Raw genomic sequence first — 22780 nt, forward strand, 5'->3', positions numbered from 1 at the left:
TATTGGTTGTTATTTATTTTATTTATTTAGAGTCATAATTAAATTTGATATAATTGTAGCAAGTATCTATAATTAATAGTAACATGATACTATAACTTTAACTTGTATAATATAATAAAAAAGAACGTAGCAATTTATATTTGCTTCCTATAGAGCAATAATATTATCAATAATGCTCTACATCTAAGCAAAAAATACATCCAAGTTATTCAAGTCCTTTTTGCTATACGCACCTCCTCCAACCTCCAAATCATTTGTGATTCAACGCGCTACATATAACGTTAACCTTCCTTTGCTCAACATAAACCTTTTGCTGCAACTAAACCTTCTTTTCTGCTTGTGTTTGCTTTCTCTGCTCGCGTTCTTCCTTATTGATCTGCATTGACTTCAACGTAATAGGCTTCGTCGTTGTCCTCTACTCGCGTTTTCTTCTTCTTTTTTGCTCGCGTTCGTCGTTATTGATCTGTATTGACTTCAACGTAATAAGCTTCGTCGTTCTTCTTCTTCTTCGATCTAGACTTCTGAATCGAAACAATGAATGATTCAACTTCAAATCATTTGAATGAGAGCGAATTGGATTATTCTTCTGAAACGAATCAAGCTGATGAGGTTTGGATTATTCAATTGTAAATCGAATTCAATGGAATGCAATTGCTAATTTTATTTGAATTGAATTGAATGAACGCATGTGTTCTGAATCTGAATTGAATTAAATTGAATTAATAAAATCTAAATTGCAGACAGAGGTGTTTTGAATTTGATCTTGTATAATGGATTATGTTTCATTCAATCAGTACTATACAATTGTTTTACTATGAGTATGTGTTTCAATTCATTATGCAGAAAGCAGTTTGAATTTGATTTTATATACTGAATTATGTTTCGTTCACTCAGTACTATAGAATTCTTTCACCATAATGACGTTTTTCGGTTCATTATGAAAAAAGGAGTTTGAATTTGAATATATATAATGGATTATTTTCGTTCACTGAGCACTATAGAATTGTTTCACTATAATGATGTTTTCGGTTCATTATGCAGACCAGGTGTGTTGTGGATGAAAAATTTGTCCCAAAGGTGGGGATGATTTTTAAGACACTAGAAGAAGCTAGAAAGTTCTACACACATTATTCCAAACTTGCTAGTTTTTCTACGAAAATAAGGAACACGACTCGGAAGGGAGATGCGGTTAAGAATCAACTAATCGTATGTAGTAGAGAGGGGAGGTGGAAATCCAAGATATCTCCAACTTTGAAAACAAACCCCTCAGCCGGGTTAAACTGTCTAGCCAGGATCTATGTACACATAATGAAGGACGTTGGTCTTTGGACAATTTCCAAAGTTGTTCTGAATCATTTAAACCCCTGATGTCCAGACCGTGCAGAGATGCTCAAACAACACAGGGAGCTAAGCATGTTCGTGCGTCGCACCATTAAAACCAACGAGGAAGCTGGAATCAGACCAAGCAAAACCTAGCAATCGTTCATAGCAGCAGCTGACAGTCATCGGGAACTCAGTTTTATAGAAAAAGATGTGAGAAATTACATCACAAGGGAAGTACAGACTGTTTCTGAACAAGACGATGCCAAAGAATTCGAGAAGTACCTACTAAGAATGAAAGAGAAGAATCAAAATTTCTTTTTCGAGCTTAACATCGAAGGCAATCACTCCATCAAACATGCATTCTGGGCCGACGTAAGAAGCAGGGCTGCATGCGAGTATTTTGGAGACATGATTTCATTCGACACCACCTACAACACAAACAAGTATTCGGTTCACACAAACTCAGCCTTAATATTCACCAAAGCAACACATTTTGGTTCATCACACTGTGAGACTGTCGATTTATGCAAGTACAATCTGGTTTTTAGTTCTTTTATTGGCATGAATCACCACGGTCAATTGACACTTCTCAGATGCGTGCTGATTAAAAATGAGGATATCCAATCATTCAAATGGGTATTTGAGTGTTGGCTCTGTTGCATGGGAGGGAAGGCACCAAAAGGCATTCCCACTGACCAATGTGCAACGATGCAAAGGACCATCGAGATGTGCATACCAACAACAATTTACCGCTGGTGCATCTGGCACATCATAAAGAATAACCCAAACAAACTAAATGGCTACAAGAGACACGAAGAAATCGAACAAGAGATGAGCCACGTCGTTTGGAACTCGTTTACAAAAGACGCATTCGATAGAAACTGTAATGATTTCCTGACAAAGTACAGCCTCAGAGGCAACAAGTGGCTCTCAAGTAATCGAGATTTTTAATTGGATTTATTTTCATGCCTTTACCTTTTGGTTCAAAACATGCACAGATTTCAGTTTAGTGCAACTAATAGGTTCGATTCTTTCTGCAGAGCTGTATGAGGATCGGCATATATGGATTCCAGTTTACCTGGATCACCACTTCTAGACTAGGATGAGAAGCACACAAAAGAGCGAGAGCACGCACGTATTTTTCAACAAGTTCATCACACGCAACGGCTCCCTGAGTCAATTCGTGAAGCAATACGACAATTGCCTAGCAAGCAAAGAGCAAAGAGAGAGAGAATTCGACGCGACAGATTTTCACACCATGATACCTTGTGCAACAAAATCAGCAATAGATGCTCAATTTCAGCATGTGTATACCCATGAGAAGTTCAGGGAAGTTCAAGCGCAATTTAGAGAAAAGGTGAACTGCATCACAAGATCAAAGCATTCCATACTAGGTTTCACAACATACGAATTGATGGAGCAGGTTTCTAACTCCACATTCAACAAGTTTTTCGTCACCTACGGTGCAGTATCACGAGAGGTAAAGTGCCAATGTCTGTTGTTTGAGTCAAAAGGCATATTGTGCTGCCATTCCCTGAGCGTCCTAAGCTTTGAGCAAGTAAATAACGTGCCACCGAAATACATACTGGAGCACTGGAGCAAGAACATAAAGAGGAGGCACACACACATCAAGAGCAGCCAAGACGAGCCTCTACTAGAGCCGAGAAGCAAGAGATTCAATGATTTAGTGTTTCGGTCGCACAATATATGCGAATTTGCTTCAGAGTCAGAGGAGCTGACCGAAATTCTGCACCGGGAGTTTGACAATGTGATGGCCAAGATGCAAGAATATCAAGCGAGAAGTAAAGAAAAAAGTTCGTTATCCCACGAAGAAGCAACGTTGAGTGACATGAACAACCTTCAACGCCCGCCACGTGTCAGAACAAGAGGTCGACCCAAGAACAGACTTTGATCAAACCTGGAAAAAAGATCTTAGACGCCATGAAGAAAAATAAAAAGCCAGCTCCAAGCGAGGTAAAATTGATTTGCTTTTTGATTCATTTGTGCATTTTGCTAATATATGATTTATTTTCTCTTTTTGCAGTTGAACCTTTTAGATGGTGGACCAACGATTCAGTCAAGTTCCAGCTTTTACAATGCACTGGATATGAATTATCCCAGAGAGGATTATACGAGTTTTAGATTTTATTAATATAATTTTCTTTTCATCCATGAGCAAATTTTGGTTCACTGAAGTTATAGGAGGTTTAATTTCTGACTGTTGTTAGTCTTTAATGAATAGTCACTTTTTTTGTTTTTGATATTAGCTTTTTTGAAATTCTTTATTCAAAAGTCACTTTTTTCTTTATTGAATAGTCAATTTATTGTGCTATGTCAAATAGTTCAGGTGTTTCTGAAACTGAATACTAATAGAAACATTTTTTTTTATAATTAGCTCTCTACTATATTGATATATGCAATTTTTCGGTTCATCCAGTGTATTAATTTTGGTTCATTGTGTTTTTTGGGGTTCTTAATGTCTTGATAAATACCCTGATTCCATTCACTGTGAACCTGGAACAAAATAACAGCCAGACAGTTTCAACAGATATATAAATTAACATCTTAGACAAGGACAAGGAGTAATCCATCTTGAATGAGATATAAATATTAACATTAGATATATACATTGATATTAAGATTAGATATATACATTAACATTTACATTAATATTCACGTATATACATTGAAAGAAGCATTCTTTGCTTTTTCAAACAAGTTAAACAAAATATTGTTAATTACAACCACTCAATCATAGTATATCTTATTTACTATCTAAATCTGCAGATAAGAATTTACAAAAAGGGCTAGAGAAGACAGCAGATGGCTTCGGGAGTCTTATTGCTTCAGATGCTCAAATCACTTGATCTCTTATTTTGTTCATTTCGTGCTACAGAATATTCGGACCATATTCGTGCCTGAAGCCATCAATCTCTTTCTACATTTCAATCAAAAGGAATTAGTTACATAAGAAATGAACCCAACCGAAATAAGAAATGAAAGAATTGCATGCAAAGGGAGAAGTGAAGACGCTAACAATCAAGTGAATGAAAATTACAAAGACTACTGAACCGAAAGCAATTCATGTGCTGAACAAAATGTGATACACATTCAATCATCAAGAAAAATATTTCTGCATGAAAAAGGACTCCACTGAACAATATCACATTTGTAAGTTACTTAACAAGCATACATAAACAATTTTCAGCAAAGAAAAGCAAAACTAAACTAGATGAATATCATACAATCATATAAATGAATATCACCCAATACTTACTGACTTTCAGATTTGGTTGTGCTTTCTGAATCTGTCAGCACAAACTTCCTTTTTTTGCTTTATTTTTTAACCACCTTTTGTGGTTGTTTTCTTTTCTTTGTGGCAGTTTTTTCAATTTCTTCTTCTCTGCAATACATGAGAACAAGTGCATAGGAACAATTTTAAGCAAATACAAATAAAATGAAACCAATATGAAGATCAAACTTACTGGTTTTCGGATTCACTTTTGATTTCTGAATCCATGGGATTGCTTTCAGTTTCTCTTGTTGTTTCTGAATCCATCTCAACAAGCTTTTGTTTTTTAACCACCCTCTGTTGTCTTGTTCTCTTTGCTGACGGTGTTTTGTCGGATTCGGATTTAGATTCAAACTCAGAAACTGTGTCTTCTTCTGAAGAAGAATCCATATCAACATTTTTCTTTTCTTCTTTTTTCCCTTTTCCTTTCTTATCTAACTTCTTTCTTTTTGTTTTTTCCTTCTTTATTTTCTTTCTATACAGAAGTCCCTAAAACAGAAACTTATGTAATGAGCAAATATACTAACAATCAGCTGAATCAAAGTGAGCAACCCCATTGAACCGAATGACACTAATGTGCTGAATAAAACACCATAAACATTTAATGATAAAGAAAAATATTTCTGCATGCACAAGGACTTAACTAAAAACACTATCAATCAAGTGAATCAAAATGAGTAACTCCACTGAACTGAACAGGATTCATGTGGTGAATAAAATGAGATAAATATTTAATCATCAAGAAAAATATTTTGCATACAAAGGATTCAAATGAACACACTAAAAATTGCAACTAGGAGAAATAAATTAATTATAACCTAAAACAGAAGCTTATTTACTTAGCAGAGTATTTTAGAAGCATTTGAAACAAAATTTTAAGGGAAAATTTTTGCTTAATTTACCAATGTGTCCATTGCTTCTTCCGAAATCCGGTCTAGCATCATCTTCTTTGTCCAATGGGCCACCCACAGTGACGGGAGAGCATCAGGTCCATACAAGCTTAGGAACTTGGTTTCATAGAAGTAAATCAGCATCAAAATAAAAGTCCTCCAAAATTTTTGTCGGTTCTCCTCCCCTTCAACACTCATATCCATGACAGACTTTGTCATACTCACCAACGTAACACATTTGAGGCTGTCAAATATTGCCTTGTCTTCCAGATTCAATTTCCTGTAATCAACCTTTTCAGAAAAATGATTCTCTACAATATTTTAATAGCAACAAATCATCCAAAAGGGCTCAGTTTAATTTTCTTGAACTGAAAATAAGCAGGAAGTGAGAAGTGTATTACCACCGTTGTTTATGCCCAACGCATTTGCAACCTTGCGAGGAGTTATGTATATTTTTTCATGGAGATTTTTCAGGTATCCATGATACTCATCATAGTAATCAATCAATTCTCTCAAGAGGGCATGAGAGACATTCATTTCCGGGACATGTGCCAGGGCACCGAATCCCATTTCTTCAACTATATCTTTCTTTTTCTGACTCAAATTCTTTAACACTGTTGCTATTGCCTTTGTTTGGCATCTGCAATCATGAGTTTTCTGTAAGTTTTCAAACAGAATGTGATAATATATTTATAATACAAAATAGATATTATTCGAATGAAAGCGGATAAATATAATTAATGTGCTTACGTTATAGCGCGGCTTCTCCTTCTTTCTCACCATTGTCTTGTTGAGTTTTGCTGTAATGAAAAAATTTGGTCAATACTTCACTCAATTACACCGACAAGCACAAGCATGCATATCTTAATCAAGTCAATGAAAATGTCCTAGCCCATTGAACCGAACCCCCTTAATGCACTAAATAAAAATAAATAATGAAACAGCTAGAAAAGCATTGTTGCATGCAATTAGAATAACCCTAAACCCTGAACACAGTAACTATCAAGTGAATAAAAATTAACAAGCCCACTGAACAGAACACAATTCATGTGCTGAATAAATCGTTATAAACTATCAATCATCAAGAATAGTATTTGTCCATGCAAAAAAAAAAGTAAAATGAACAGAGTAACAACCAAGTTCAAATTTACATACACTACCCATTGAACTGAATGAAAATAAGAACAAATTTCATTCAAAGCCCTACTTACACTGTAAAAATGGAATGAGAATAAACCTAAACCCTGAAACACTAACTATCAAGTGAATGAAAATCACCGAGCCCACTGAACCGAACAACATTCATGTGGTAAATAAATCGTTATAAACTTTCAATCAACAAGAATAGTATTTCTCCATGCAAAAGAAGTGAACTGAATAGAGTAACAATCAAGTTCAAATTTACATACATTATCTACTCACTTACAATATCCACTGAACTAAATGAAAATAAGAACAAATTTATTCAAAGCCCTAGTTACACGGTAAAAATGCAATCAGAATAACCCTAAATCCTGAACACATTAACTATCAAGTGAATGAAAATCACCAAGCCCACTGAACCGAACAACATTCATGTGGTGAATAAATCGTTATAAACTTTCAATCATCAAGAATAGTATTTCTCCATGCAAAAGAAGTGAAATGAACAGAGTAACAATCAAGTTCAAATTTACATACACTATCTACTCACTTACAATATCCACTTAACTGAATGAAAATAAGAACAAATTTCATTCAAAGCCCTAGTTAGACTGTAAAAATGCAATCAGAATATGTCGATCTACTAAACGAAGCAAATCAATCCAGTAAACTTAAAATGGAACTAGGAGAAATGCTACATTGCAAGATTTCAAATGAACAGTAGTTTTTCTTATACCTTTGTGAGTCTCTGTTGCTGTTTTTGTTCATTTTTGCTTGTTCCTTGCGAGATCTTCTCGCGATTCTTCTACAGTAATGGTTTCCACAGAGAACTTAAGTGAAGTTTGAGTGATTTTGAGAGAGATTCGAAGAGAATGAGCGATTTCGTGTAGTGTTTTATGTTGAAGAAGAAGTAACGTTTTTTCATAATGAAGCTTGAATGAAGCAACGAGGGGTTTCGTGTGTGTTTGGCGCATGGAATCACGCTTCATTAATGCATGTGAGTGAATTTGGGCTTGGACCAACTTGGATAACTTGGATACACATTCTACATGGATGTGTAGCATGACTACAATATTATATATATTTATATATCTCTTCTTTTAGTTCTTTCCTAAAAATATTAGCACATAATTAATGTAGATAACATATATATTAAACAAGTATCTCCATTGAATTAATCATAAAAATTAATAAAAGATAATGGCATAATTTTTACCTAATTGTAGCAAGTATCTCCATTAAAAATATTGGCTAATTATTACCGTGTATATATATATATATAAAGTAATAGTGAATTGTAAAAATTATTTATTATCTATTTATATATATATATATAATGTAATAGTGAATTGTAAAAATTGTTTATTATCTATTTCCTAACTTTATCTAAAACGCTAATTATAGTAATATATTATTAGGAGTTAAATTCTCATGCGATCTTCTCAATGCTTAACAAATGAATCGAAATTCTTATATATTGTTTATTTATTAACAGGTCAAACATCAATTTAGAATTGATGGAAACTGAAATTGTTTCGTCTTTAAAAGTCATGATGGATGAAAATAATGTCCTAGCAAAGGCATTTCGTTCAGCCCAGGATAGATACCAAGTTTATGGCTCCGCTGATGTTAAGTTACGGTTAATAATCAAAAGAAATACTGATGCAAGGACATATAATCTACCAACTACATCTAAAGTTGCTACACTAATAGTTGGAGATATTGATGAGAGCGGGATTAATAGGGATATAATACTTGAGACAAATTCAAGAATGTTGCAGAGGATAGAAGTAGTACATCTAATGTACCTTGCTCTTCAATATCCTTTGTTGTTTCTATACGGTGAGCAGTGGTGGAGTTTGAAACAAAATTTTGGTGGGGCAAAAAATTTAACATAAAAATTTAATAATATTATTTATATTAAAATAAAATTTATAAATATAATTATTCTTTAAATTTGTTACTAATAAGATAATAAATAAATAATTCTACAGATAAAAAATATAAAATAGTTTATAATGATACTTTTCGAGTCTTTAGTGACTTAAAATCTTTAATAATTGAATCAGAACTAAACCTTTCAGCAATTTATAATATTTATTGAATTTTTTTATCAATTTATACAAATACAATAATATCAATAAATACCTAATTTTTTATATTTGAACTCAAATGTAGAAGGAGTGACTGGAGTGTTGCTTGTTGAATACAAAGGCCCACCCAATTTAGTCCAAATCCAACATTTTTTAATATTTAAAACTAAAAACTATTGTGCAATAAGAGCAAGAAAGAGGATTGAATCTAAGTACTTTAAGTCATAGTAAAATATGTGAACCAACTGAACTATTTTTTATTTTTTTGAAGAAGTACTACTAATTTTTTTATAAAAAAAATTGGGGAGGGGGGATGGCCTCCATTGTCTCAACTAAGCTTTGCCCCTGACGGTGAGGATGGTTACAAATTCCATATAGCTACTTTTTCTCGACCAAATGTCAGAAAAACTGAGAAAAGACCAACAATAAGCATGAGAGACTTCTTTGTATACAGACTTCAAAAAAGGACTACCGAGTCTCAAATTCTTTTGCGGTAAAAAAGATTACTGTAACAATTCATAGTAGACACCTATACTATGATTGAGTCAGACCGGCTTTTATACTTATAATTGAAACAACCAAACTTCAGGCTAGGCAAGTTCTAGTAATTGCATGAGTGTATGGTTCGTGGTGAAACTAATGCCATTAACACTGGACAAAGAATTATTCTCTCATAGAGCTTTATCGGTGGTCCAAGGTACATGTTCAACAATTGCAAAGATGTTTTTGCAATATGTAAATATGCTGGATATCCAAGTTACTTTATCACTATGTCATGTAATCCAGAATAGAATGAGATAAAAAGAGAGGTAACACCCCAAGGACTCCATGCAGAGGATAGGCCAGACATCTTATGTAGAATATTCAAGTTGAAGGTTGATAAATTAATTAATTAAGACATTGAAGAAAGGAACATTCTTTGGAAAGATTATTGGATGTAAGTATAAGGGTTAAGTACTTTTTTCGTCCCAAATGTCTGAGCTCAAAATCAAAATCATCCCTGACCTTTTTTCTTTATTAAAATCATCATCAATGTTACGAAACATTATAAAATCGTCATTTTCTATCTCAATTTTATTTTTTTCACCAAATTACCCTTAACCATTAATAAAAAAATAAAATAAAAACAAAACCCCACTCTACCCCCACCCCACTATCTCTTCGCTCTCTTCCCTCCCATCTCCTTTGTCAGTACTCTTCGAACTCCCCCTCCCCCCTCCACAACCCCAAAAACCCCATCCCACCATCATCATCAGAAACAAAAAAAATTATAAAACAAAAAATTAAACCCGATCCCACCATCAACACGTTCTGCATCACACACGCAACAAGATAAACCTTCAGCACCATCACCATCACCATCACCATGCGATTACTGTAACAGCTCCAGATCAGTTCTGTATTGCAGAGCAGATTCAGCGAAGCTCTGTACGCACTCTTCTCTGTGACTCTTGCTATGATTCCCATGCTCTGTTCCACGAAATTCTCTGTTCTCTACCATAATTGTGACTGAAAAAGTCACGATCTTTCTCTTCCAACCGTACATGAGAGAGGTCCCCTTGAAGAATCACTGCTTTTTCTTCCGTTTAGGAGCATTTAACCATTTTGGAGTTTGAAGATATTGGAAAAAAGGATTTTCTTTCTGGTGGTGCTAGTGGTGGTGGTGATGGAGAAGGAGGGGAAAAGAATTCTACTAATGACTTTATGGGGTGTGTTAATAAGAATGTTAATGAAGGAGAGAGGGTTAATGGAAAGTGATAATCATGGTGAGATGGGGTTTAATTTTTTTTGTTAAGGGATGGGGATGGGAATGAGGGTGATGATCAATTGATCATGGTGGGATGGGGTTTAATTTTTTTTGTTAAGGGGATGGGGATGGGGATGAGGGTGATGATCAATTGATCATGGTGGGATGGGGTTTAATTTTTTTTTGTTAAGGGGATGGGGATGAGGATGGGGATGGGGATGGGGTGCGGTGGGATGGGGTTGGGTTATGTTTTTATTTTTTAATATTTTTTATCTTTTTATTAATAGTTAAGGGTAATTTGGTCAAAAAATAAAATTGAAATAAAAAAGGATAATTTTATAATATTTTGTAACGTTAAAGATGATTTTAATAAGAAAAAAAGGTCGGAGACGATTTTGATTTTGAACTCAAACGTTAAGGACGAAAAAAGTACTTAACCTTAAGTATAACTAATCTTTCTACGAGTTTTTATTTACTCTATCTAAATTATCTATAGGACACTCATTGTACAATACACTATCGATATTAAGAAACAATTATGTATAGAACACTTACATAGTACCCTCATTCGATAGTGTACTATCTTGAGTATATTATAGTACACTTATATAATTGGTATTACTTCAAGCTCATTGTATGGTACACTTATATATAGTTTTATATGATTTTATTTTACCATAATTTTTTTATATTTACTTTATCGTGCTTATTTGCACTATACGCTTAGGTTTATATAGTTTAGTTTAGAATCAACTATTTTTTAAATCACACTATCTAACTTATTTGCAATGTACTTAGTTTTATATGCTTTAAATTTTTGCATAAATGTTTATTTACTTTGTTCAAATTATTAGTAATATCATATCTTTAAATTTGCAGATTGTCTAACCATAGAATTTTAGAAGAGAGGTTTACCTCACGTCCATCTTTTTTTATTAATTTATTATTATCAATTTAAAAAAATTGACAAATTCTAAGTGTTAATGGGTAATGCATTCTTATTGTATATTTAGAGCTTGAAAATATTAGAATTATTATAAAAATTTGTATTATTTTATTCTCCAAATAAATAATTTTATAATTACGTTAATCATATAATTTTGTATACTAACATTGATATAGTATTGTTTCAGGTATATATTTTGCAGGTATCAAAGAATAGTGTTGAGTTGTTATTTAGTGGGTTTAAATTATGTATTATTTATTGGAGAATTTTTTACATTAGAATTCTCTAATAATTTGTTGTTCATTTTCACCTGATTTTAATATGTTCTTACACATATAACAATTTGTTGGTAGATTTAAGTATTACTAGATTATTTATAGTCACATTCAGTATATATGTCTGATTTATTGAAGAAAGTAGATTACTAAAATCGGTTAATAACTATTTTAGAGTTAATATAATTAACACTAGATTAAGAAAAAACAAACAATGCATAACTCATTACTTTTTCAAATTATTATAATTCAAATTAATTTTAACAAAACAACTTAAAATTATAATTTCAATTTTATCACGTGTATGGCACAGGTAATTACACTTATTATAATAAAAAATTATGTTATTTCAAATTAAATAATTTATATAACGGTGATCTCATTTATTGTTATAAATGTTAAATTGATTAAGTCATAATTACTTTTGATTTGAAATTAAATAAGAATAAAATTAGATATTATCTTTATTTGGGCTTTAGATACTATTTTTATTTGGGTTTTATGGTTTAATGGGTCTATGCTCAAATATAAATAGTGATTTTAGAGTTTCGGTCTTTAAGGTAGCGTTTGTTTTGAGATACTGGGACAAAGACTGGGAGATTGAGACTCAGTATCATGTTTGTTGGCTCAAAGACTGGTACTAAAATTTCTGTCTCTGTCCCTAAAATTTCAGTACCTCCAAAAAGTGGGGACACAGGAGACTGAAATATTTAGAGACAGAAACTAAAACTTTAATAATATTTTATACCTAAGATACTCTCATTTCAATTAATTAATTCCAATTTTATCCTTTGTACAAATTAAATTAAAGCTTCATTCTTGTTTCAATTTCTGTCTCCCACTTTACACCAAACAGAATACTGAGATTTATTTCAGTCTCTGTCTCTAAGTCTCTGTCTCTCAGTATCAGACTTTCAGTCTCTGTCTCTCTACCAGTTTGTTTTGAGGTATTGAGACAGAGACTGGGAGACTGACACTCAGTATCATGTTTGTTGGTTCAGAGAATGGTACTAAAATTTCTGTCTCTATCTCTAAAATTTCAGTATTTCAGTACCTCCAAAAAATAGGGACACAGGGGACTAAAATTTTTGGAGTTGGTGACTGAAACTTTAATAACATTTTATACCTAAAATGTCCTCATTTTAATTAGTTAATTCCAATTTTACCCTTTGTACAAATTAAATTAAAGTTTCATTCTTGTTTTAATTTCTGTCTCCCACTTTGCACTAAACAGAATACTGAGATTTATTTCAATCTCTGTCTCTTAGTCTCTATCTCTCAGTCTCAGTCTTTCCATCAAACGCTACCTAATATATCAAAGCCGTCTCCATACCTCTTTTCTCATTAGAAGAGTGCGATTCAATCCTATTAGAAATACAGAAGGTTTTAGTTGAAAAAGATAAAAAAACTAAATTCTTTCAATCATGCTTATAAATTCAGATGCACTTTTATACATGTAAATATTTCTTTCTTAATAATTTAACATAGATAATCTTAAAATTAAAAAAAAAAATTAAGAACTTTCAACACTTAATTCAAGTCTCCTTCTCAAATTCTAGTATTTCCATTAGTTACATATAGACATTTGACACTCACATAAAGGTGTAAGAACACCATACTTGCGCAAAGAGAAAATTATTTGTTAGTTGGAACAGAGTTTATTTGACAAGTTAAAGAAATACAAACTTTTTACACCACTCTAGGTTAAAAATCAATCCAATTCTTGAATCACTACTAAATCTTGGGTACTCTTGTTTAGAAGATATTTTAAATTATTTTGATTTAATTAATTAGTTGTTATCTTAGGATACTTTAATTTAATTATTTAGAAGACATCGTAAAATATTAATATTTTAAATTATTTTAATTTAATTAATTAGTTGTCATATTAGAATATTTTTATTTAAGTAGTTAAAAAATTAATTAGAATATTAATATTTGAGATTATTTTAATTTAATTAATTAATTTTCATATTAAAATATTTTAATTTAATTAATTAGTTGTCATGTTTTTAGTATCTCACTCTATTGTTGATTATTAGAAGAGAGAATAGTATTGTAATACATATAGTAGTGATGAATCGTTAAAATAATAGGAAAACCATTGGAAATAAACTAATCCTTCTTGAAACCTTTGCAAAAAATAAAATAATGAAAAGGTCAATGCTATTAGGCCTAAGATTTCTTTGATTTGCTTCTATGCTACATTTCACATTATAATGATGGAAAGGTAAGAATGCTTAATGGGACATATATACCTAAATGAGTGTGAGTATTACTTGGCTATCTTGATGTGCATGTGTGTGTATATATGTGATTCACAAAAGAGTGATAATGTTGCGTGAACAAATTAATGGTGATATAGTGAGTGGACTTGGTGTGATAGTGATAGTCAACTCTCTGTGAACCAAGTGAATTATTGTTAGAAAAAGTCTAGGGGCAGCAACTTTTCTAAATTCTGACCAGCATGTAACCAGCAAGGAAAAGTGAGTCATTGGATGAAATCCCACACCAATCTCACACCATTAAAACCATCATTGATGACTATTTGATGGCTACAAATATCAAAAGTTGCTGGCCTCTAGCACTCCTCTTATTGTTATATACGTAGTCTCTTATTATTGATGTGTACACCAAATCAAAGAAAATGTTATCCCTTTGTTCATTTTTGGTATCCTTTCTACTGCTGCTGGGGATCTTCTTAAACATTTTGGATGTTATTGTTATTATTGATTACCTCGCCGGGTGGAATACCAAGGTGGCAATTGATGCAGACAAAAGAATGTGTTCATCCCGGTGGTGTGGGAGGCATGAGATAAGGTACCCTTTCAGGCTGAATAATAGTAGTCCAAGCCATTGTGGTGATCACAGGTACACCCTCTCCTGCGAGAATGATAACCAACTCTTTCTCTATCTCACATCAATCAAGTTCCAAGTACAGTCAATTAACTACAACAACTACACAATCCGACTAGTAGATTCCAATGTTGCGCTGCATACCCATAATAATCACTCTTCTCTCCTTCCTTATTCTTTAACCTCCTCTAGTTTCAGCAGTGCCAAAGATGAACCATATAATGATCGGTTCTATAACCAGCATCATTTAGTTGATGTTATTAGATTGACAAAGCAGATGGTATATTTGATGAGGTGCCCACCATATGGAGTAAAATCTTCTTCTGCTGCTGCAACTTGCATGAATGGATCTTATGCGCTTGGGAGTACATTATTCTATGTCAGTGATATTGATAAAAGTCTCCAGGATTTGGTGTTCGGAGACTCGTGTCATATAGAGTGGATGTATCTGATTTCATGGCCTGTTGAAATCAAACACAGAAATAATTCATGCACAGACATCCATCGTATGCTGCTCTACGGGTTTGAACTTTCTTGGTTGAAAGTATATTGCAAGTATGAGGCCATCCTCAGTGATAGTAACAAAGTCATTTGTTATGATAAGCCTTCACTACTTATACATACAAGTTGTAAGTGTATATCTACTAATTTAACTACCTATTCAATATTCATATATCGTACACTTGTGTCTTTCTAGGGTATCTGTACCTTAATTTATGACTATTATTTAAAACTTGTTTTCAATTTTTTTATTTTTTTTTTAATTTTAAAAGTAATTAATTTTAGTTTGGATTATAGATTATTATTTTTCAGGAATTTGAATTCATTTATTTTAAAAAAAGATATAAATTTTTTATATTAGAATTGTAGAAATCTACATCTTTGTTGTTTTTATTATTTGTAAATAATTAAAAGAAAAAGTTAAAAAAAATGAATTCAAATAAAAATATCAAAAATATAATATAAAATTGTGAATTAACTTTATAATTATGATATATTTAAATATACTTAGTAAAAAGATGTTGTGTCAAATTTAAATTTATTTAAAGCCGTTTTCAACAATTTATATGAGAGAAATTAAGAAATGAAATGATAATAGTAATAAGAGTTGTATATGCAATATGATTAGTAAATAGACCAAATAATATAATAAAAAGAGTCTTATACAATATATATAAAATAAATAATGTGAAATTTAAATATTTATAATTAAAACTTCTTATAATTATGATTATTATGACACTTTATGTATATATATTTATTGTATTTAATTAATCATTTATGTTTCAGTTGAATAATAATAGGTAAGTTTTTATAATTTTTTTTAAAATGATTCACTGACTCTCATATGTCATCATGTATTTAGAAGTACTGATGTGATATTATTAAAAAAAAATAAAGAAAAAGTCTTACGAATCAATATTTTTATTAAAATCTAATCAACATTTAACTATTAAAAAATGTATAATTTTATATTATTAAATATAATTTTATATCATTAAAAATACCAATAATAATTAATTAATATTTATAAATTAAAAATGTACGAGTTCTTTAACATTACTGAAAAATAAAATACTAAAACTCATTGCATAAAAAATTAATATCACTTTTATAGATTATAAATAAATAATTACTAATTCTATAATCTTATGAAGTACCACAAGAATTCTTTTTTGTATAAGTTTTTTTTTAGTTGTCGACTTGTCGTTGAACATTCCCTTTCTAATTCTCTTCTTCTACATTTCTAAGAAACAAAAAATATTTTACTATTCCTTAATGTTATAATAAACTGTTAACAATTATGTTGATATAATGATGAAAGAAAGAGAAACTTTGTATTTGTATTTATTGTTTATTTATTTATTAAAAAATGTAAAAAAAAAAAATATGAGAGCAATGTGTTCTTTTTAAACTTAATTTTCCTTTTGAATCCTAGGTAGATAATTTTGACATCTAATATGTAACTACATATTACATATGTGTTTTTAACGTAATTAAATTCTTAAATTAATGCTTAATTTGATAGAATTTTCTGAAGAAATGGTTATACTTTTCTAAAAAGCAAACATTATGTTATTAAGATCTTTTAATACAATATTTTATTCATTTAAATTATGTAATGACTATTATTTTCTTGTGTACATGGCATTATTCATTATTCATTATTCATTATTCTTGATATGACTATTAAAATTATATCAAAATTATTCATTATTCTTGATATGATTATATACGACTTTTATAGATGTGAAAAATATGAGATTGGCATTATGACAGTTAAGTTTATATAATATTATAAAGATGACTATATAAATAGATGTCATCTTTTATATTATAATAAAATAAATTTAATATTGATATAATATATTTATGTATTTAAAAACTTAGCTGTCATTAATTTATTATAACACTAATTTGATATCTTTTATATAATTTTCATAAAATGAAATTTGCTCAACCTTTGATATGAACTAATATCTTCTATAATATAGTTTTCTATATAAGTGAAGAATTTAATATGAGAAATTAACATCGAAGAATTTAATGTAAAAAATTATAAAATTGATGGTAGATGTATTATATAGATATTATTTTCTATTATATTATAAATATAGTTTATATTTACAGAAAGAAAAAGTCTAGACGGTCAGTAAATTTTGTGGTTTTTAGTCATCAATTAGCTATCAATGATATTTTTAATGGTGTGAGATTGTATCTAATAGTGTAAAATCATTCAATTTCCTTTTGATGGTTAAGTGCTGACCAAAATTTAACAAAAATGCTAGCTTACTATAATACTAATTTAATATGTTCCCTGTTTGTTTATTGCAGTCCTGTACTCAATGTATGTTGAGGCTCTAATGTATGGAACGGGTAAGCCTTGTCTTTTCCTTTGCGCTACGTACTTATTTTATTTCGGATTGAAATCTATGGATAGGTCTACGATGATGACATTATGGAATTTATGATTTCTCTACTCTTCCCATCTCCTTTACAGTTTTATTTATTCTTGCCAAATTTGCACTTGGAGCTCCATGCATCATTATCTTCTGCATATATAAATGGAGACGAAGGCATTTATCCATATATGACAATATCGAAGATTTTCTGCGAAGTGACAACAACATCATACCAATTAGATACTCCTACAAAGAAATCAGGAACATAACTGAAAAGTTCAAGACTAAACTAGGAAATGGAGGCTATGGCTCTGTCTTCCAAGGAAAACTTCGAAGCGGTCGTCTAGCAGCTGTTAAGGTATTGAATGAGGCCAAATCCAATGGCCAAGAATTCATCAATGAAGTTGCTACTATTGGAAGAATTCACCATGTTAATGTGGTGCAACTCATTGGTTTTTGTGTGGAAGGATCAACGCGTTGTTTGGTATATGAGTTGATGCAGAATGGCTCTTTAGAAAAATACATATTTTCACCTCAAGATAGTGCTTCCTTAAGTTGTGAAAAACTCTATACCATTTCCCTTGGAGTGGCACGTGGTATTGAATACTTGCATAATGGGTGTGACATGAAAATTCTGCACTTTGACATCAAACCTCACAACATTCTTTTGGATGAAAACTTCAATCCAAAAGTCTCTGACTTTGGACTTGCAAGGCTATCTCCCACTGATAAAAGCATTGTGTCTCTGACTGCAGCAAGAGGAACCATAGGGTACATGGCTCCTGAGCTCTTCTACAGAAATGTTGGCGCAATCTCGTACAAAGCTGATGTCTATAGCTTTGGGATGTTGTTAATGGAGATGGCTAGTAGAAGGAAGAATTTGAATGCACAGATTGAAAATTCCAGCCAGATATATTTTCCCTTTTGGGTTTATGATGAATTGCAGGATGGAAGGAAAATAACAATAGAAAATGACACAGATGAAGAGATGAAGTTGGCAAAAAGAATGATGATTGTGGCATTGTGGTGTATACAAACAAGGCCTAATGATCGACCTTCAATGAAGAGAGTTGTGGAGATGCTAGAACAAGACGATGACTTAGAAATGCCTTCAAAACCATACTTCTACCCACTTGATGCACCCACAGAAGACAATGTTGAACATACCACAACTCATAACAGTTCATCACTTTCCTCTGACATCTCGTCAGTTAGTGATTCAAAGGAATAGAAATAATCGGTTTGGACTCTACTTTGATATAATGTTGCATGCTCTGTATCTAGCTAGCTTATGTCTTTGGCTATGTTGTGTATATTAGTATTTATGATGCAATTAATTCGTTCCTATGTGGTCTATATGTATAAAAAATTGGTTTTACTAAGAGTGACATTATTATTTTTCTAATAATTAAGATGAATTCTCTTATCTACTAATGTATAAAAAATTGGTTTTACACTCTTTAGTCCACAACTTGATTAAACTAATTAACAATCAAAAGCCACCATCCAAAAATTGATTACTATGCTAAATGAATGAGGGAGAAATGGTCTTCATCTTCTTAGCTTCTTCATGATCACGACTTGAATGGCTATGTTTAGCTGAAAAACAAAAAGCATCACGTCTAAGCAAAGGGAAAAAAAATAAAAGAAAACAAAAAGTTACGCGCATTACTTGTGGAAAATTAGTGAATGGACAGTGATTGCGATATTCATATCAATCTTTTGTGCTTGGAGCACATCATACGAGTATAATGAAAGAAAATTTTCCTATAAGACAAAGGTAAACATTACAAGTTAATGAAAGTATTATAAGTTAATTAAGTGCCTAGAATGTGCAAAGAACATTATTGTTTAAGGAAGGTCCCATGAATTAGACGTGTATAGTGACTAGTGAAACGAATATTTGATGAATCCATTGCAAAGAGAGTGAGTGGACTTGGGAGAGTGATGATCAAAATAAACGAACAATAGAGAGTGAGTTCAAACGAATATATATCACATTTTTTCGTTATTTTTTTTTAGGACCACCATTACTTATTTTGCAATTTTCTTTCCTCGTTTTCATGAAATTATAGTAGAATCTTAATTTAATTCTTAAAATTTTTTTATATTACGATTTTAAATGAGTCGATTAATTTTACAAAATTTATAATAGTTCTAACAATTTTACTATTTAAATCTTATTGAAATCTTACATTTTATGTATATTTAATTCACTTTTTCGATTTCACATCAAATTTTGATTTTTCACTAGGGCTACACATGAATCGGATCGAATCAGATATAACCTAAAATTATATCCGATCCGCACTGCACTCATCAGATTGGATTGAATATGTTATCCGTATTTTTTCAGGCCGTGTAACATCTCAAGATTTTTTTTAGAACATTTTACATATGCTCTCTAATTTTATCAAAATATCTAAACTACCCTTTACCCCTTTTCTAAACCCTAACCCTCTATTAACACACACACCCTGCTGAGAATAAAACTACCCCTTTTCTCCACCTTACTTGTTGGCATTGTTGTTTTTTATCTCTCTCTCTCTCTGAAATGGATGTTGCAAGCTGGAGCACGTCCTTGTCAAAGTCTGATTTTTGTTTTATGGGTGACTAGTGAGTAGATTTTGTGACACTGAATTCTTATTATCCTTTCAACCTTTAAGTTTTTATTTTTTAAAATAATTTATTAAAACGAATAATTTTTAAAATATGACTTACAACTCCTGCAATGTGAACCTTTTACAGCCAAAATAATCTATCTTAAGACACTAAAAACTTTTATAACTTATATAGTGCAAAAATATATGGTGTGATTCGATGGGCAAACTAAAGTCTAGATATATAGTTATCTGTTGAGGTAGAATTAATTTTGGTATATTAATATAATGACAAATATTATATTAGAATAAAAGTTTAAGTGTGATTTAATATGTGTGTTAGTATTACAGACTTGATACTTGATAATACATTTTTCAGCTCATCTTATTGTTGTTTCAGCAAATTTTCACAATACAAAAATTAAAACATTAATCCAATGCATATAAAGACAAAAATCAAAATCAAGATATAAAGAGAGAAGGTTTTGCATTCGCTAAGAGAGAAAGAAAAAAAAAATAAATGGGACATTTGACAACATTATAATGAACAAGAAACAACAAAGATAGAAAAATAACAACACTAAAGACAACAAAAAATCAAACAGCAGAAGATCAAAAATCAGAAGTTGGTAGAACAAAAATAAAATGTATGAACAATAGAGATTAGTGGCGCAATTATTATAAGGACAACAAAAGTGGTGGAGCAAAATGAAAAGATAATGCATGCCAAGAAAGATAGCTACAACGACAAAATCAACAAGAAAAATGAAGAGGTTGTGAATCAATTTGATAAAGCAAGCTTCTCACTGTATAGCTGATTCTTTACAATATTTGAAGACAAAAAAAATATAATGAAAAATTCAGAGCATCATCTTATACATTGCATATAGAATTATTTTCCTTTAAGTTTATGTTTTATTCTAGATTTTATTGTTATAGCCATTTGATGTTTATCTTTCTGTAATTGAGAAAAAGATAAATCATTGTGAGGTAAAAAATGAAAAAGTCATGAGAAAAAAAAGGTAAGAGAGATAAATTAAAAAAGCCAAAAAAATTTCTGTATATTTGGTTATTGTCGAACTAGGATTAGTTCTTCTTTTCAAGTTGGGATAGCACTTAGTGGTTGTTGAATCAATTTGGATTCTCCTTTGTCAAGTTGGGATAGTACTTGGTGGTTACTAGACTTAGGTTAGAAATTTAGTGGTTAATACTAGATAAATTAGGTTGTAATTCATTGGTATTGGTGTATGTAATTAGTTTGATTATAGTAAAAATTTTACCATGGTTGTGATGGAGACTGCTGAATGTAGGTTTTATTATAAAAAAAAACCTCGAACTAGAATACATACTTGTCTGATTCTCTCATTTCCTATTTTGTTCTGTTCTGGTTTTAGAGATAAAACGAAAAAAATTTATGCATAATCTGCTTCTGCAAAAACAGAACAAAAAACTTAGGATGAATTTGGTTTACATTTTCATTTTCTATTTTTATTTTTAGTATTTTTTATTTTTTAGATTTTGTAAAAAAAAAAGGTGAAAGTAGAAGGTGAAAATAAAAAATAAAATTTTATTATTTTTACTTTTTTTTTACAAAATTTAAAAAAATAAAAAATACTAAAAATAAAAATACAAATCAAATGTACCCTTCATTTTTAAAACTAACTTGATTGAACCCCTTATCAAGTTCTATCCTTCCCATTAGCTACATATAGAGGTTTGATACTCACATCAAGGTGCAAGAACACCATACTTGCATAAAGACAAAATTAATTGTTGGAACAGAATTTATTTGACAAGTTAGAGAAAATACAAACTTTTTACACCACTTCAGGTTAAAAATCAATCCAATTCTTGAATCACTTCTAAATCTTGGGTACTCTTATTTAGAAGATATTTTAGATAATTTTAATTTAATTAATTAATTATTATATTAGAATATTTTGATTTAGTTAGTTAAAAGACATTGTAAAATATTAATATTTTAGATTATTTTAATTTAAATAATTAATTGTCATATTAAAATATTTTGATCTAGATAATTAAAAAATATGTTAGAATATTAATATTTGAAATTATTTTAAGTCAATTAATTAATTATTATATTAAGATATTTTGATTTAATTAATCAAAAAACGTGTTAGAATATTAATATTTTAGATTATTTTAATTTAATTAATTAGTTGTCGTGTTTCTAGTATCCCACTCCATTGTTTATTATTAGAAGAGAAGATAGTATTGTAATACATATAGTAGTGATGAATCGTTAAAATAATAGGAAAACCATTGGAAATAAACTAATCCTTCTTGAAACCTTTGCAAAAAATAAAATAATAAAAAGGTCAATGCTATTAGGCCTAGGATTTCTTTGATTTGCTTCTATGCTACATTTCACATTATAATGATGCAAAGGTAAGAATGCCTAATGGGACATTATTACTTGGCTATCTTGATGTGTATGTGTGTGTATGTGATTTGCAAAAGAGTGATAATGTTGCGTGAACAAATTAATGGTGATGACTAGTGAGTGGACTTGTGTGATAGTGATAGTCAACTCTCTGTGAAGCAAGTGAGTTCTTGTTATATCTGTAGTCTCTTGTTATTGATGTGTAGACCAAATTAAAGAAAATGTTATCCCTTTTTTCATCTTTGGTACCCCTTCTACTGCTGCTGGGGATCTCCTTATTCGTTTTCAATGTTTTTAGTGGTGGCAAC

At 30.7% G+C, this 22780-nt stretch overlaps 2 protein-coding genes across 3 annotated transcripts; both read left to right on the top strand.

Moving 5' to 3' along the window:
• The first annotated feature begins 1614 nt into the window (after positions 1-1614).
• On the top strand, positions 1615-3475 carry LOC107607712 (protein FAR-RED IMPAIRED RESPONSE 1-like). The gene is made up of 3 exons (XM_016309633.1): positions 1615-2257; positions 2607-2803; positions 3368-3475. The coding sequence occupies exons 1-3, from the start codon at positions 1615-1617 to the stop codon at positions 3473-3475; spliced, it is 948 nt and encodes a 315-aa protein (XP_016165119.1).
• Positions 3476-14242: 10767 nt separating this feature from the next.
• On the top strand, positions 14243-18864 carry LOC107605930 (LEAF RUST 10 DISEASE-RESISTANCE LOCUS RECEPTOR-LIKE PROTEIN KINASE-like 2.2). 2 transcript variants are annotated; one of them, XM_016307877.3, is made up of 3 exons: positions 14260-15194; positions 17401-17442; positions 17567-18863. In XM_016307877.3, exons 1-3 carry the CDS (start codon positions 14357-14359, stop codon positions 18697-18699), a joined length of 2013 nt encoding a protein of 670 aa, XP_016163363.2. In that variant the 5' UTR covers positions 14260-14356; the 3' UTR covers positions 18700-18863. The 2 variants fall into 2 exon arrangements, with proteins under 2 accessions (XP_088349829.1, XP_016163363.2); XM_088493703.1 differs by lacking the exon at positions 17401-17442 and having other exon boundaries at positions 14243-15167; positions 17519-18864.
• Positions 18865-22780: the final 3916 nt, after the last annotated feature.

The sequence above is a fragment of the Arachis ipaensis genome, chromosome B7, assembly GCF_059453495.1.
Source record: "Arachis ipaensis isolate K30076 ecotype BB chromosome B7, ASM5945349v1, whole genome shotgun sequence".
Classification (NCBI taxonomy): Eukaryota; Viridiplantae; Streptophyta; class Magnoliopsida; order Fabales; family Fabaceae; genus Arachis; species Arachis ipaensis.

Coding starts and splice junctions, on each gene's coding strand:
- LOC107607712 (XM_016309633.1), top strand. CDS start 1,615: ATGAAAGAGAAGAATCAAAATTTCTTTTTCGAGCTTAACATCGAAGGC. Junction 2,258..2,606: donor AGGCAACAAGTGGCTCTCAA/GTAATCGAGATT, acceptor CAACAAAATCAG/CAATAGATGCTCAATTTCAG. Junction 2,804..3,367: donor ACGGTGCAGTATCACGAGAG/GTAAAGTGCCAA, acceptor CTCTTTTTGCAG/TTGAACCTTTTAGATGGTGG.
- LOC107605930 (XM_016307877.3), top strand. CDS start 14,357: ATGTTATCCCTTTGTTCATTTTTGGTATCCTTTCTACTGCTGCTGGGG. Junction 15,195..17,400: donor ACTACTTATACATACAAGTT/GTAAGTGTATAT, acceptor TGTTTATTGCAG/TCCTGTACTCAATGTATGTT. Junction 17,443..17,566: donor GGCTCTAATGTATGGAACGG/GTAAGCCTTGTC, acceptor TCTCCTTTACAG/TTTTATTTATTCTTGCCAAA.